The sequence below is a fragment of the Fundulus heteroclitus genome, chromosome 1 (assembly GCF_011125445.2).
Source record: "Fundulus heteroclitus isolate FHET01 chromosome 1, MU-UCD_Fhet_4.1, whole genome shotgun sequence".
NCBI classification, from domain to species: domain Eukaryota; kingdom Metazoa; phylum Chordata; class Actinopteri; order Cyprinodontiformes; family Fundulidae; genus Fundulus; species Fundulus heteroclitus.
Window position 1 is genome coordinate 29,546,250 of NC_046361.1, and position 17,555 is coordinate 29,563,804.

General features: G+C 39.8%; 1 protein-coding gene across 1 annotated transcript in view; it reads right to left on the bottom strand.

The window, feature by feature from the left end:
- The window catches only part of LOC105928605 (ankyrin repeat and SAM domain-containing protein 1A), a 100,204-nt gene that overhangs the window by 65,221 nt on the left and 17,428 nt on the right, over positions 1 to 17,555 (bottom strand). Inside the window, exons 2-4 of the mRNA XM_021318191.2 lie at positions 11,218 to 11,298; positions 8,912 to 9,068; positions 7,942 to 8,004 (exon numbers count right to left, since the gene is read on the bottom strand). Coding sequence (XP_021173866.2) covers positions 7,942 to 8,004; positions 8,912 to 9,068; positions 11,218 to 11,298 — 301 coding nt within the window. The remainder of the gene's footprint in view (positions 1 to 7,941; positions 8,005 to 8,911; positions 9,069 to 11,217; positions 11,299 to 17,555) is intronic.

A 17,555-nucleotide genomic window follows, 5' to 3' on the forward strand; every position in this document is an offset into this window, starting at 1 on the left:
ACTGGACTTCAGTGGCCATTCCCACTGAACTCCTCCTGAGAGCGTTGGAGATGATCAGCACTGCTTTACTCCGGTATTTCACTCCCCGACCGTAGACTCCCGGTGGTGTCGTAGCCGAGCATGTGCAGGGTCATGTGGGCCGCAAATAGGTTGGAAAACACCAACTTACACTGTTAGATGCGTGACCTACATAACAGACAGCAGTTCAGCCAACAGTAGGTTTTAATACGCGAAGGCATACAGAAAACAATTATTTTAATCAACAATTATGCCACCAAAATGTTGAATTCCTGGTAATGTTTCAGTTTCGGCTCCATGTTTCCATAGAGTAAAAAAACGGCTTAATGGGCGAGGAGTTAGAATAGTTACTTTTGATCCTGCTTTAATTATCGTGAGCTGACATAACTATTATTCATAAGAAAATAATTGAATGCTTACATGTATCGGGGGATTCATATTGCTTTCATCTAATAATTTATATGCATTTCTTTTTTTTTTAGCGTGCTTTCTTATATGGGAGGAGCCTTTCACTATTTGCCATTGCGGCAGTGAACACCACACAAACAAGGAGGATAGCAGGCTTTATAAATATTCAGTCAGCTTTGCTTCTGCTCCTTCTTCCTTACTGTGACCACCTGGCTCCACCACACCAGCTTTTCCTCTGAACAGTGGCGCAGTGGTTAGCACTCTTGCCTTGCAGCAAGAAGGTTCAGTGTTCAAATCCTACCCTGGGTCTTTCTGCATGGAGTTTGCATGTTCTCCCTGTGCATGCATGGGTTCTCTCCAGGTACTCCGGCTTCCTCCCACAGTCCAAAAACATGACTGTTAGGTTATTTGGCTTCTCTAAATTGTCCTTAGGTGTGAGTGTGTGTGAGAATGGTTGTTTGTCCTGTTTGTCTCTCTGTGTTGCCCTGCGACAGACTGGCGAACTGTCCAGGGTGAACCCCGCCTCTCACCCAGTGAATGCTGGAGATAGGCACCAGCAACCCCTGCGACCCCATGAGGGATTAAGCGGGTCACAAAATGGATGGATGGATGGAGTGCATTCATGTTATCTCTCTTAATGCCATCCTGTGAAAGGTTGTGACGGTAATAAAAGGAGCAACAAGAACTTCTTTTGCTGGATTTGCCTTATTTGTCATTTTAAAAAGGACAAAAAAGGGGTTTAATTTTACGATTCCAGCAACAATTCTCACTTGACAATCTCAGAAACTGTTGAAACACTGTAGGGATGATATTTTTTTTTTGCATCTAATACTGACATTATTGATTATCTTTACTGAAATTCCAACATATTCATCACTCATGAGTTGAGAATTGAACAGGATGCCATTTTCAAATTTCCAGGCTTCTAATTTTGAGCAGATATTTAGATGCTTTCTGGGGAATGCCCCACAAGAGAGTCACGAGTTTTCAAGCAGCTGATCTTCCTTTATATTATATGAGCTGACAAGAAATGACTCGGGGCAGACATCACTTGTTTCCCTCCACCTGATAGCTGAACAAGGTGATGCCATAATATACTGGTGCTTCTGTAAGGAAGAAGTTTTATCGTCTGCATGATCCAGTTGAAGTTCATGCCGTGAAACCTATACAACCGTAACTGATTCCCTTTTTAAAAAGTAAGCATCTTTAAAGAAATAAACATTCTGAAAAATGCTCCAAAAGTTCCTAAAGCTGTATTCAGATTTTATTTTCCCAGCTGTAAATAATAACGCGACCTTACTTTTTAGTTGAAGCTTCATAATAGCTAAGATATAAACTTTAGCTCCAAAGTTACTCCGTTTTTCCCCTTGCAGACGGACGTTTTTGCTCTCATTAGCTCTAGGGTAGTGATCAATGTCGCCCTGTCGAGAAATTTAAACCTTTATCACAGCAGCCAGCCCACAGAATGAACTATAAACCCAAGAGAGCAGAGCAGAGTAATGAATAAACATCAGTCTAGAAGTTTCCTGGAGCTGAGTTACAGATAAATAGACTCGCTCCGGGCTGATTTTTTTTTAAACTCAGCGAAGGGACCCCCTCTCACATCTGCAGAAAAGCACCGTCGCTCCACCAGGTCACTCGCCGCTATAGGACCAACATCCCGTAAAGCGGTTACTATGACAACATCCTATCTCTCTTTTTCCCCAGTAGACACGGCTCAACACACGGAGTGGTGGGAGGAGAAAGGAGCCACATACACCCCCCCTCTTCATACATGCACACACACACACCTCATACACGTACACAGACAGGCACTGCATGGCAATTTCTCTTTGATGCTGATGTAAAGAGACTGCTATACTGGAAATCTCCCATCCTCCTCTTCCTCTTCCTCCACACGAGATGCTGCTCTGGTCCTGCAGCGTGATGGTCCGCCCCCCAAAGTCACACCAAGCCATCAACCACAACATGGCGAGCATTTATTCATAATTAAACTCCGTGCCTAGGTAATAGCACCCTATAGCCTCCTTGATTCATTAAAAACAAAAACTGACTTTTAGTCTGTGTCACTAGTGAATTCGTTAGTTTGACTAAGGGGGGGGGAAAAGCCGCAGGAATATTTACACCCTGCATTAAAGTCAGCCAGTCAAAAGCTAAGAAGATTTTTTTTTTTTTTGGGGGAGGTTGGAGACAATGTATAAAAATAGCTTTCTGAGAGAGTCTGTAGCTCTACCTGCAGGGGGAAAAAACCTGGACCAACCTCACACACTGTTAACGGTCCTGACTGTTAAGGTGAAAGTGACACGAATCATTTACCTGGGGCTTCCCTCAACATCAACATGTAATATGAGATTATTACTTTAAGAACCACAGACCTGTCCCTACAGATGCTTCCATGCATTGCACATGGTTGCAAACTCCATCGTGACAGGGTCAAGTAACGGCCGAAATACTTAACAAGCCCAGTTCTGCATTCTAAAAAAAAATTTAAAATTTCTTAAACAACTTAAGTAAGTAGCAGTGAGGAATAATAAGAAATTTCAGTCTGGGATTTCATCTTTAGAAAAGATTAGAAGATGCGTCTCCAAGCTGCAGCTCTGGAGCTACATGTGGGCGTTTAGGCCATCTACACCAAATCTTGGGTTAAATGGCTTATCTTCATAAACAGGGTTTCAGAAATTAGACTAAAATGCACCAATTGGACTTTTCCTGGCCGATATGGATTTCCGATTGTATCTGACCTGGCCGTTCCATTATTTTTTTCGATTCTGTATCTATTTCATCCAAGCAGGTTTCTCCAGACTTTTTAACTCACAAGTTGGTTGGTTGATGGATTTATAGACAGAAAATTGTGGAAGTTCTTCGTTTTGATGCATCTAATGGCTAGGGAGGAGAAACTATTTCAGATATTTTAGTATTTGGCTAATCAATCACCCATAAGAGCTGATCTCTGGTCACTGTATTGTTGTCTCTCTAGTGTAAAGGCTTTCCTAAAAGCTAGTTTTGGCAGCTTTTCTGCAACATTTGCATATTTCAAGAACACTAAATGCACAAGGAATCATTTGTTCAGTTGCACTTCCTGATATCACCCTGCAAACTGGGTGCACCTCCTCCCTCCTTAATTGTCTATAAACATGAAACTTTCTATGTAAAAACAGTGAAATTAACTTAAGTTAGAGACAGAAACATACTTGATTGTTTAACTATAAAATAAACCGATTATATACAACAAATTTATAAAATTTAAGCCAAATGAGGTTTTTTTTTTCAACTCTAACCCCCCTGGGTGTGGAGAGCTTGAACAGCCTACTGTGTTTGACCATCCTCAAAACTTCTGTCTTAAACTAAATTTGTAGACAAGATTTAGAATGACACAAAGTCAACGGCAGACAGTTCTTCCAGAGATGACAATATTTTAGAAAATAGACATGTAAGACGTGGTTTTTCCCACCCGAATATGATTATTCTCTCCAAAACGAGCCACGGCTCTCTGGCGCTAATCTAACAGTTCAGCCGTTTCCTCTGTTACCCATTAAACGTCTTAATGGAAACACATTTATCCAATAACTGGACTCTGGCTGATTAGGCATGCATACAACAAAGCACTGTTTAAACAACAAAACAAAGAAAAGAATAGATCAATCTCTATAACTATGGTATTTTTGACTAGAAAGGCAAAATGCTTTTATGGGAACATAAAGACAGGATCTGAAAGAGCTGAAATAAAATGCTAGAAGCCACAGTAATGCAGTTTTGAAAAAGAAAGAAAGGGAAAACAAGATTGCAAAAGTTAATTTCTTCCTCCTAGGCGGGCACTTTTGAAACAGTGAATTCCTTTTTTGAATTTTTACTATTTTCACTCAACTTTGTTGCCGTCAGTTCAGCCAACATAAAGCTGATCTTTGCAAGAACTTTTGTTCAAGCCCAGTTTTAAAAATGTTAATAAATTCTGGCTGATTTCGTGCAAAACAGACATAAATGGAAACAGGTTATCAAAGTAGCTGATGATATTAACTATAAAAATATTTAAAAAAAAAACATTTTTTTAGTCAGAGAATTTCTAATAATTAGTTTATTTTCCTAGACTTATAAAAGACGGTTACATCTGTTTCCCTTCAAACCACGGTGTGTGGTGAAGCCCGTGGCTGCATGGGAGCGTGCTGCGTACGTTCAGCTCCAGTCGTTTACTGAGTTTCAAAACAACCAATCACCTGCTTCACAGGGAAGACTAAAAGTTTCTCAGAGAGATCTAAAGTTCGGCAGCATTTCTAAACAGGGAATGCTGAACTGAGCGTTTGGATGAAAGGTTTGGTTGGGAACCGCAGCAGCACAGGCGTCATGCAGGGTGAGGAGGAGATAACCGCCGGGGACTACTTACCCATGAGCTGACAAAATGATGACTCTCGTAAACATGCTGAGTGCTCTGGTGTCAGTCAGATAGGTTGTCTGTCAGCTACGTTTCTCCCCTGAACACGTTTTTTTACAGAAATGTTTGATTGAGGCTGTGCCTGCGTGAATTAAAGAGCAGACGTTTTATCCAGCTGACCGAATCAGTTTCGCTTCGTCCTGCTTTAATCACATTTAACTGTGCAGATGAAACCAATATCTAAATAAAACTGATCTAAAACAGTAAAACTCATATATACAGCAATAGAATACAATTCAGTTACATGTTCCTGCTTTTATTATTTCATTTTAAATAGCAGGTCAGATAGAAACAGTCTTTTTCCTTTGGAGTTACCCATTTTGGGTTCTTTCCAAATCAGACATAATATTTGACATTTGGGCTTTAAAAAAAAAGAAAACTAAAGAAAATCTGTAACAGGGAATTAGAAATATTTATTTTTGTCAAACTGGAAATGACACGTTATGCATATATCATATTTTAAGGTTCCATTCTTTGTTAGCATTTTATTTAGTTGTTTGCATTTAATCCGAAATATTGTAATAAATACATTAAAAGAAAGTAAAAACATGAAGGAAAATTAGTCATTTAAGTTATTCATTAAGAAATTGACGGACAGATTATTCTTGATTTAAAAAAAAAAAAACACTGCGGTCCGTGGCAGCCCTCTTTAAAAGAATAATTCAGCTGTTTGGAAAATTTCTGATCAAACTGAGCGTAATGTTGTGTCAACTAAGGAGCTCCAATCATCATTCTTATAAAAGTAAAGCTGCTTTAAGCCTTCAGTTGGTTAACTGATAGCCTGAAGGATCAACTCAACTCTCAGCATCAATCCATGCCTGAAAAAAGGTATAATTTTCTGCACAATAACCACATGAAAACTACTACTACATTTAGAAGGTGCTTATTGTATATTTAAAGGTAAAATCATTAAAGTTTTCTAAGGAATTGATACTTCAGCAACCATTATTTTTACCGTAATAACTAACATATTCATCATTTTAGGAGTAGCAGGAACAAAGGCCGCTTTTCTCTTTTCAATTAAGAAGCAGTTAGACCATGTTGCATAATTTAAATTTAAAGCTTTGAGTAAATACAGAGAGACTAAATTTCTCATACTGTGAGAATCTCATATAAAGTGTCATATTTAACACAGGATATCCTGAAAAGTACTTTATATTCAGCCTAGCATGGCTAAAAAAAAGGACCTAAGACTGTAATGGTTGTTTTCTGTGTAAACATAGATGTGACTGAATTCTTCTTTTTCCCCAAACAGCAGGTTGTTTACTGACAACAAGAACTGAGCCGGGCTTTACGAGGTTTGCAGCAGTTTTATCGCCGGTAGGCAACGGCGACTGCTGTAAACACCTACAGTAAATCAGCAAAAATCCTAACACAATAAAGTTAACTGCCATAAATTGTGCAAGAAAGACAGACGCCACCACTGTTACCCATCTGCAGAACATCAGAGGTGTGGTTCCCTTGCAGGAGTTCCCTGTGAGTCCTTTGGACTTTTATCACTTTTTCCCTCTTCCAATCACAAACTTCAATGTATCTTGAAGGGATTTTATTAGAATCAATTTTTTGTGATAAACCAGCACAAAGGTTGTGTATGATTGTGAAGTTTGGTTTTCTTTTCTTTTGGTTTTTGACATATAACCTAAAAGCGTGTTGTTCCCTCGGACTTAAAACACTGTACAACCTCCTTCTACTGTAATTTGCAGGGCTCTATAACACGTTTACTTCCAGGACTGCCCTGCATTTAGCTCCACTCATCTTCCCATCAACTCCGAACAGACTTCCGGTCCTTGCTGGGGAAAATTCCCCAATTTACTGTTGGGGCTTAGAGCGGCCCGGGGCGCACTTTAGCGTAGGCGTAGCGACCTTACAGTTGGCGTCACGTTAATTTGATGCAGCGTGCGGCGTACGGTCTGAACGCTGACCGGCTGACCCCCGACTCTTTCAACCTCAACAGCAACGCTGGCAGCACTCAAACATCCATTTTCAAAAGCCAACCTCGGGATATGATGGCAAGCATGTAAAATCCACTTTTTTGGGAGGCCTGTTCTGAGTGGAACCTGTCTGGTTAAACTGATGGTCTCTGTCGCTGTGCTGCAGCTCAGATTCAAGGTGTCTGCAATTTTTGTATAGCTTAGGCCATCTTTATGTACAGTAGAACATCCTTTCTTTTTTAAGATCCTCAAAAAGGGAGTTCTTCTGTAGTGAGGTGCCATGTTGAACTTCCAGTGACCAGTATGAGAGAGATAACACCAAATTTAACACATCTTCTCCCAGGGCTGGGCAATGAAACGATTTTATCGATTAATTCCAACTTGCAACTCCTGAAGATTTAATTGTGGACAATCGAGAACAATTTTGACAACAGGCAAACAGGCTTCAGCTTATATTCATCATAAGAGTTGTCACAAAGCGTTAGTTTGGAAAATTTTGAACTGAAAAGGCGAAGAACTGAAAATAAAATATATAAAAATTACAGAATTATAAATGGAAAGACTGATCAAAAAGCATGTATACATGTATCCAATGGAAATGTATCAGATTTCCATTGGAAATGTATCAGACAAAACCACTTAATGATGTTTTGAGATGACTTTGTAAAAAGGCCATTAGCTTAAATATGTTGGTCAAAAACTATGTTGGTTAAAAAAAATTAAATAAATATGTTGGTCAAGTGTTGCTGGAGTCCTAACAAACACCCAAAACAATTCTCAACTATGGATGACTTTCTGTAAATACATGGAACCTAAAACCACCTGTACCTGTAACCTGTACCCAAGGCATTCGTTTTTTAATGATCCAATGTTTTGAGGGCGATTATGAAACCATTTGTCGCATATTATGAAAAATAAACATGCAGACTTTGAAAATAACATTCCAACCAAAGTACAGCTCAACACAAAACATGGATGAAAAGCCAGAAAGAGCAGAAATAAACCGGCATGAAGTGAACATAAAAGCGTCTCAGAGCCGAGCAGCGGGGGACCCCGCCCCCCAACAGGGCGGCAGCAACAAGCACAGCAGGCCAGCACAGCAGTAGGAGCAAGGACACACTTGAGCAGGAAATGTTTTCGACAGCACTGTGTACACACCTTGGAATTAATATAGGGGTCAAAGGGCCCACAGCGTTTGAACTCTTTATGGTCTACAGAGCTCTGCAAGGGAGGAAGAGAAGATAGGTCGATGGTTTCGGTTCAAACAAAGCAATGAATGAATGAATGAATGAGGAATCATCACAAATGAGTCAAACTAAACAAAAAAGGAGAATAAAACAACAACAAATTGGGTTAAGTTAATGAATAATTGGATGTCATGAACAGGCAGGAAGAAATGGCACAAAATGAGTCTCCCATGGAGCACATAAAGCCCAGAGTCACATTTTCAGAATGATGGTTCTCATTGAATCTTAGTCAGGGCAAATCAAAATGTGGGCAGTTTGGATTAAATTAAGAGGATGAGACGGCCATGATGTGCCATTTTTTCTGATGTTTCAAAACAGGACAGGCCAAAAAGGATGCTCTCTGTGCATTAAGCAACCAAAAAGAAAAAAAATAAATATCAGAGACAAGAGTTAAAACTGTTAAAACGATTAGAGGAAATGAGCACTTCTCACGCTTGGCACAGCTCTGAAGCACTTCCAAGTATCACATTATCAAAGGAGAAGTCAGTATCATAATGCACTGAGGTTAATGCACTGTGGTCGCATTCACTTTTAGCATTCATCTCGTTTGGATCCTGGCCATGCCGTGCTCGACTGCTCCGGTCTGAATGACGCTCTCTTTTCACAGCCTTCTGTGGTCGCTTACTGAAACTTTATTTCCGTCACTCCGGCACCGACGGCGTGTCGCGTCTACAAAAAACCCAACTGCTAAGACGCTGACTGATCTCTAACTGCGAAACACTGCGACAGGGTTTGAAAATTCAAACTCTGGAGAAAAATGTGTTCGACACCGCGGTCGTTTCGTTTGCATTTCCAACCGGACACACGTCGGACGTCTCTGCGATCAAAAAAAAAAGCAGAACGGCAGACGTGACGGGAAAATAAAAACTCCAGAGTCAGACCTGCTCGTTGATCTGGGGGTTAGAACGTCCCTGGTGGATGAGAAGCTTCACGATGTGCTGGTCTCCCTTCCACGCGGCCAGATGGAGCGGGTAGCAGCCCTTGTTGTCAGCGATGTTGGTCAAGGCCTCGTTCCGTAGCAGCGCCTCCACCACAGCGCTGCGGGGAGGTGGGGGGGAGATGAAGGCGCAGGAATGGTCAGAATCACTTTAAAACGCACTAATGAACAAGCACAGACAATCAATACCCCGATTCCCACTGGTGAGACTTCCCTCTGCAAATGCAGACCTCCGACAGAGAATGAAGACTGAAGACGAAAGCAGGGGGATCTCATATATTTTAGAGTTGGGATATTTACCCACCAACACTATTGTAACAACAGCAAATTAAATAAAACACAGAGCTACAATATATCATCTAAATTGTGGAACGTGTGTTTGCCTTTCAAGTAAAAAAAAAACAGGAAAGAAAAATGTCTTTTAAAGGCTGCGACAAAAGCCTTCATCCAAAAACTCCTTTACCTTTTCTGAAAAGGAATATTATTTATATATTAATATTTATATTTTAGACATGGGAAATGGTAGGTAGGCTAGTTAGAATCACAAGATAATGGATAAATTAAATGGTAATTCACACCCAAATTGACATTTTTTTGCTAATAAACTGCATCCATGGAAGTCTTTAGTGCTGTCTACATGCCCTGCTCATTATTTTAACAATTTAATGCACATTTGTTGAAATCTTGCATGGCGCCCTCCTGCATTTGAACTTTGAATCACTATTGCTATTGGCTCAGAAGTGACGTCACACAGAAAAACTGAAGTCAGCAGCTCGGCCGCTGCGGGGAATAAAAACGGCTCTATTTCGTACATGCCCCCGTAGCGAGTTGGAATAACGAGCTTTATGAGCTTTCTATGGATTTTCGGGTTAGCGATTTATTATCTTAGCATTCAGTTAGCTTATTTACCATTTATTTACCTCCTTAAAGTAGCTCAGCCTCCCAGTCCTCACCTCCCGCACGTTCCCTGGTGTTAGGGCGAGTCTTATTTCCAATTCTTAAAGGTGATGTGGACGATTTTTCCCGAAAATGTAGGTAAGAAAACCTTTTTTGGAAAAACTGCGCACGTGCCAGATTATCTCGCCTGTTCTTCCGCTCCTCAGGGGGATCATGTGAAAGAATCTCCCAAATACACTCTGGCCTCATTTCTTTCTTCTGAGGCCCTTCTCTTCTTGTCATAAACCAGTTTGCTTCCAGCAACTCTTCGCCATTTTCAAAGTATACGATGAATGCAGCGGAAACTAACAATAGACCAATAGATAACCCGATCCCCCCCCCCGGGACTCCAAGCTGAAAAAGATCGTCCACTACACTTTTAATTGTCCCTACAACTTAGTGCTATCCCCTATGTATTGCTAAGCTGCAGCATGTGACTTTAAAGATTAAATTATTTTTGCAGGAACACGTTTCAAAGAAAGAACAACAGGATGCAAAGAAATCCAGAGATAGACTCAGTTTGTTTTCTTTACTAAAACTATACAGTTGTGGCGACCTGTTATCTAGCACAGACATCTATGCAGTTTTAAATAAACAGTCGAAAGACATTAAAACAAGCAACAACAACATAAAGGCTCAAGGTGAAACTGCACTTAGAACGCCAACTTCCTGCAGCCTCTCCAAATGTTTAGTTTGTGCGTCTTAGAATTTGTAAGTCGGGTATTAAAAAGATGCACTGCAAAAAGGGAACTAAAAGTAATTAAAATGTTCTTAAAATTAGTATATATTTCCTTGATTTCAGCAGCTAAATAAGACTATTTGCCAATGGAATGAGAATTTCTACCCCTAAAATAAGATAATTAGACATCCTGCACTTGGAATAAGGCGATGGAGATGATTTGTTCTTATTTTAAGTGCAAAAATCTTATTCCATTGGCAAATAATCTGATTTACCAGCTCAAATCAATGAAAAATACACTCATTTCAAGAGGATTTTACCTACTTTGAGTTCCCTTTTTGCAGTGTGTTGCACACGTTTACATAAAAAAAAAATCTGTAACATTTGAGAAGATATCAGGTTCTAAATGGGGCGTTTGAATTTGTGGTGGGAGATTTTAAACAGTTCATGTAAAAAAAAAAAAAAAAAAAAAACATCACGGGGGATCTCACAGGAATGTGGCCTTACCGCGTATAAATGGACAAACAAAACAAACACCTCGGACCTTTCTGTGCGCAAAACATTTGGTCATTTTAAAATATTCTGCTCAGAATCCAAACTTGCTGGGCAAACCCTCTTATTCGGCTCTGATGTACCTGTGTCCATTGAGGGCGGCGTGGTGCAGGGGGGTGTATCCAGTGGTGTCCACACAGTTCACATTGGGGCCCCTCCAGATGCTGTTAGAAACAGAAACGATCGTTAGACGTCTTTTGGAAGAGAAACCTCGTGCATGCAGGCCAGCACAGCAGCCGGGCAGCTCCCACATGTTTGGCAGGACCGTCCCCTCAGGGCTCCACTCTCACCCAGCAGCTGGATTGCATCATCGCTAGGGCTGAGCGATTTTGGAAAATAATCTAATTGCGATTTTTTTTCTTAATATTGCGATTTAATGCGATTTTTTTTTCCAGTTTCATTTATCGTGTCTTTTTAAACATATACAAACAACAAATCATTTTGTTTCCTCGCTGTGCAGATTAGTTGCTAAAAGACCCGCACCATCTAAACTCAGATGCTCAGATTGCATTCTGACTACAATATATTTCAACCAAAATTGCAATTTTGACTTTTCTCTGCGTTAACCACAAGCAACAAAAATGGCGTCTAAATAAAGACATTTGTAAACAAGGACTATTCAAAACAAGAACTTTTAATGTTTCTATTAATCAGAATATTATTCAAGAGAACAGCTTTTAGTTGATTTGGACATCAATCCTTTTTGAACATAAAGTCCAACCAACAAGCAAGTCTATGTATTAAACTGATTGACCTGTACTTAATGCTATGTATGATTATATAAACTCTAAAACAAGTAATAAAATTAGATTATCTCACTGCTGCAACTGTCTTCCCTTCCATGTGGAGGAAACCCACTTTAAACATTTTACCAACACCTAATGGACGTGTCTAATTCCCTGATTGTTATATAGCCAAAAATTGCAGACTCTGCGATTTGGAAATTGCGTTTTTTAAAATTGCGATTATATTGAAAATGCGATTAATTGTTCAGCCCTAACCATCGCCCATCATTGCATGCCAGTAGGTGGGAAGTCACCTTAAAGCACACTTTTTTTATGAAAGACCAAGAATAAAACAGAACAGGGCTGACAACAGAAAACAGGAAGACCATGAGGGGATACAGAGACTATAAAACCTCCCGAGCATCTGGTAAAGCGGCCTTGGCCGTATGGAGAAAAAATAAGCTTCTGTTGTGCAAAGGCAGGGTGGGGGGGAAGCAGCAAAAAGGACCTGAAAGCTATTTATGTGGTTAAGTGTGAGGTAGCCTAGTATTAGCCCAGCACTCTCATTCATTTACACTGTAATCAGCTGCCAGTTCTGATTGGTTTGGGCCCTGTTTTTTTTTCTTTTCTTCTTCTTCTTCCTTTTTTTAATTTGCAAAGAGCACTGCGGTGAGGACGAAAGAGCTGTGGCGCAAGGCAGAGAGGAGGGAAGCAGAGGAGGACAGAGAGCGTAATTTAGGAAGCCAAAGGATGTCTGGCGAGACGAGAGTGCCGAGGACGGTATGTGGAGCTCCCTGAAAGACTTTAACAAATCCTAAATAAATCATGTGACTTAGAAATCCCAGCACGAGTGAACCAAATATCTGAGAGCGGAGTCAGAGAAGGAACTGGAGCAAAAAAAAAAAAAAAAAAAGAGACGGGCTTCACAGAGACTCACACATAAATAGGCATTTTGCTATATTTTTTTATTTATTTATAGAATTTCATTCATATTTGTAACAAACCATCACAAGGCGCGGGCAAAAGAGCGACGTGACATTTATATAGTCCAAAGCTAAGCGAATTGGATCTAAATCCTTCCGAGCCATTGATTATTTAACGTTCCCCAAGTCTTTCTGTCGCAGAAACAAAAAAATAACCTTAAAAACCATCTCCAGTGCTTGAGAATATTTGCAGACGAAATGCGGCTTAATCCCAAAGACAAGCAGCGAGTAAATCAGGCGACAAAAGTTTGTTCAGAGTCCTCACATCACCGTGTGACTTTACTCCCCAAAGAGAGAGAGACACACACACACATACACACACACACACACACACACACACACACACACACACACACGGCTCTTTTCTGTCGCAGTAATGGCCGTTTTGCCCCCTTAAAATACATCTCCCGCAATAGCTCAGCTCAGCAGCCTGCAATTACACAGTCAGAGCCGTCTCATTAAATAAGCGTCTTGTGTAGGGGCTCTGTAGCCTGCAGAACAATGGGTCCGAGAAGAGCGCAGACGCACGGGGAGCGGCGCTCAGCTCCGCCGTCCAAAGCATAAGCTGTTTATTTCCGAGGGCAGGCCTTCTGGGGAGCATCTCCGAAAGTCACGAGACATCAGAAGGAAGCACTCTACTGGGAAAATGTGATGATAGGAAATGCTGGAGACTGACAAAGCTCTGATAAAGGGGGATGCATATATATATATATATATATATATATATATATATATATATATATATATATATATATATATATATATATATATATATATATATATATATATATATGTATATATGCTTTACGCATAAAGGCGTCATTTCCTCAGAGTTTCTAGCCGTCAAAGTGGTAGCAGGGAGGACAGCGGCGCTGCCTTGAAACGTGGCCACGGATCTCATCAGAGGGGAAAACGGCAGGCGGAAACAGACCTCCAGTAGCCGTCCTAGATAGAAGAGTTATGTAACTACTAGGAGTAAATAAAAAAAAAATAAAAAAAGGGAAAAACAGAAACGTAAATTATCGTAAGGGTGAACTAAGAAGCATGCGTAAAAGGGAGAGAATACCGTGGTGGGAGTAATTATGACAGCGACAGAGGATTATTCACTAAATCGACACCGACGGAGATAATCACGTTGAGCTATGATGATTCTGTGTAGAAAAGCGACATTATGAAACTGTGTAACTGCCCTTACTGTGTCCAAATGCGTCAGGGCTTTCAATGCTGTCACAATCGGGTTAAGATTTCATACATATGCAACATTGTAACATGTTGACCTGATTACAGTGGAGCCAAAAGAACTAATCAGTGTATATTATGATTATTGCAGTCATTATTATTACCACGCTAGACCGGTCGTATTATTATTTTTAATCATTTCACATTCCAACACACACAGAACGTCTTATGTGGTACATTATATTTGATTTTTTTTTATGTTTTGTCCAAAGCATCAGGCTCCAATGAGGATACCTACACAAATGAAGGTAGAGTAAAAAAAAAACATTTTTATTATGAACTGGCTTCTGCATTTACAAAACCCGCAATTCCAGTTTTGTTCGCTGAGGCAACTCTTACGCAATAAACCCCGGAGGAAAACCGAAAGACTGGTATTGGTACACAGGACGACATGTACAGATCATCTTAGAAGTTCAGAGAGACGTTTATTTGCTTATGGATGTGAAAGTTTAAAGGAAGTTACATTTCTACTGTATTAAAAGCTCTGACCACTTGGAAGCTTATAGAAGAGCTGTCTGCAAAAACCCTGATTCAACAATTGAATGCACCATGGATAAGATCAACAGCATACAATAACAACTAGGGGTCGACCGATATTTTGGGCCGATATTTACGTTGTTATTTTTTCTCTTGTATGGGCAGATGCGTTCACGCGTTTGCCGATCCAGTTTGTTGTATTGCTGCTAACAAATATTCTCAGGAAGGCTATTTGCACTACAAAGGCCTCATGCTGCCACATACCGTTCACAAACATTTGATTTTTAAGTTTGTTTTCATTGTTATATATTGTTATGCTATTTTATTTGCTTTATTAATGTTTCCTCTTTGTTTAAATTGAGACTTGTGTAGCATTTGTTATCATTGTGTCCTTCCTATCATGTGGGATGAAGAAACAATATCAGCTATAAGAATTGGCACCCAAAAAAAAAAAAATAAATAAATCGGCAGCACATATCGGGGATCGGTTAGACTGAAATAATCGGTGTCGGTATTGGTCTTAAAAAAATCTGTATCGGTCGATCTCTAGTAACAACAGTACACATCGGGGCGGAGCTTATCACTGATAGAAGTCGACTCAACTTTAGCTATTTTCGGCATCAGTACGCCGATAAAAGAGGAAGAACAGAGACGTGACAACCTGAGAGTGCAAATTACCAGAGTTCAGGAAAGGTGTACCTGTCCATTGTTTTTCTAAAATGTTTGATGAGCAGCACAAAACCTTGGTAACCAATATAACCCGTGACTGTTTCGTCCCTTATTTTGGTTACTAGCAGACTTTTGATCAGCTTTCTAGGCATACATAAACAGCAGCCTGTTTTGTATTGTGGGAGGCGGATCATCAAACAGAACTGCTCCAAGAAGTTGCACTCAGCAATTCAAACATCATCCAGGGTGAAAACTTATAATGCAATTGCTATTTTTTTTTTTTTTACGCCTCATCAGAGCTGTTGCTGAAATAGGAAAATAAAAAATAAAAATTTAAGTTTGCCCACTATTACAAACTCTGAGTCACATCTAGGCTTGTTATGATGCTGGCAACTTATCACATTTTGAATCAGGACCGTGGCTGTTACATTAATCCCATCTGAACTGCTGCCATGCAGATCAAGTGAACGTTTCATTACATTTCCTTACAGTCAAAGCGTTCCTGCTTGCTATTAAGACAGCTGCCAGCAGCAGTAGCAGCAGCAGCAGCAGCTTTAAAAGCTGCATAAGTGTTTCGTCCTTCGAGCATTTTGGCAGCATGGCACTCAAGGGCATGAGTCAGACTGGTGCTCCACAATCCACTTCATCCTCTTACTACGGCTCAAAACCAACCTAACCGAGGGGATGGAGCTTAGGCCCACAGCGGAGGTAATGGGCAAAACAGAGTTGATTTGGTATGATGGGGGTGGGGGGGGGGGGCATTCATGGGAACTGGCGGAGGAATTCCTGTTTGAAAGGCTGAGCTAATCCTTAATTTGCCTGTGGGGATATCAGTGGAATGAAGCTGGAGTTTGCAAGAGATTCTGGGCAGGTTGGATTTGCCGGCTGAAGACATAAAAAAAAAAAAAAAAAAAAAGACATCAACTAACAGCGGCACCTCCGTAATTTAGAATATCATCACAAAGGCTACAAATGCACCAGTTGTTACACACCAAGGAAAACCTTTTGAGGTTTTATTTAATGTCAATTTAATATTTTTAACTGCTTGTCTCTGAGCTGTAGTTATATTGGCTGCACGCCGTAAATGTCCAGGTAGATCAACGTGAAATGGCTTTCCTTCCCAGTGGTCGCCTTAAAACCTTTAACTCCACCATGACTATGTCAGGTCTGTACAAATTAGAACAAAACTGAAAAGTTTATTTATTTTAACAGTTCACGTCAAAAAGGAAAATTAATCTGACAACCACTTTGCTATGTACTAGGGTTGTCAAATGAATCGATATCTCAATAGAATTCATAATACGTCCACTTTTAGTATGGATTCTGCGCAATGTTTCAGTACTAAGATCCCAGATCATTGTTCGCACTGTGAAAAATATGTTTTGTATGTGCCAGATCCATGTTTGTTAAAAAAAACAGATAAGCGTTATCTGGTCTACTGTTTTGCCAAACAAGGAAGTGACACCTGAATTATAGATTTCTCTTAACAAGGGAGGAATAGTATATTACTTGTAGGTTTTGCCCTAGTTAAGAAAGTTAAAGTTAAGTTAGCCAAATTCTAATAAATCATGTTTTTTGCTCTTAACAAACGGTAGTAAAAATTGTATTTAGTATCAAGTTTTTATTTTTAGGTATTAGTTAGCGTTGCTATCCCTGTTACTTTCCCACCTTTTTCTACGGCACTTTGTCCTTCCATACGAGTTTCCACCAATATGCTTGGATAGTGGATTGAATGAACAGCCAACATCTTTAGTAACGCCTTTCATGACTTAACCCCCATGTGGAGGGAGTTGATGAGGACAACTGTCAAGCCAGCAATCTTCTCCATGATTGTGTAGGTCATAACCAGGACATAACACAACATGTCTGAGTTAAAAAGAAAAATAACTCTTTTTATTTGTCATATGTAACATTAGATTTTTCTGAGGAACTGACATTGGAGCTCTTATTAACCGTTTTCATTCACTTTAGGGCATAATCATCAACATAAACTGAATTAAGCACTTGAAATACATGAATCTGTGCAAAATTAACCTATATTATGAGTTTCCCTTTTTTAACTTAGTTACTGAAATGACTTAAATGTCAGTGACAATCTAATCTATTCAGATACATTTGAATGGAATGCCTACTTCAGTTTACAAATGCTATAAAGTAGCCAAACTCAGAAGAAACAGTTGGTTTAAATTACCTAAATATTGGATCCAGTTCACAAACTTCCAACTGTAGTAAGTTCATTTGTGTTTTATTAGATATACACAGGTCATGCATAACCAGTCGGTGAAGCATATTTATGGCTTTTGCTGAAATGAGCAAGTAATAGGGCTG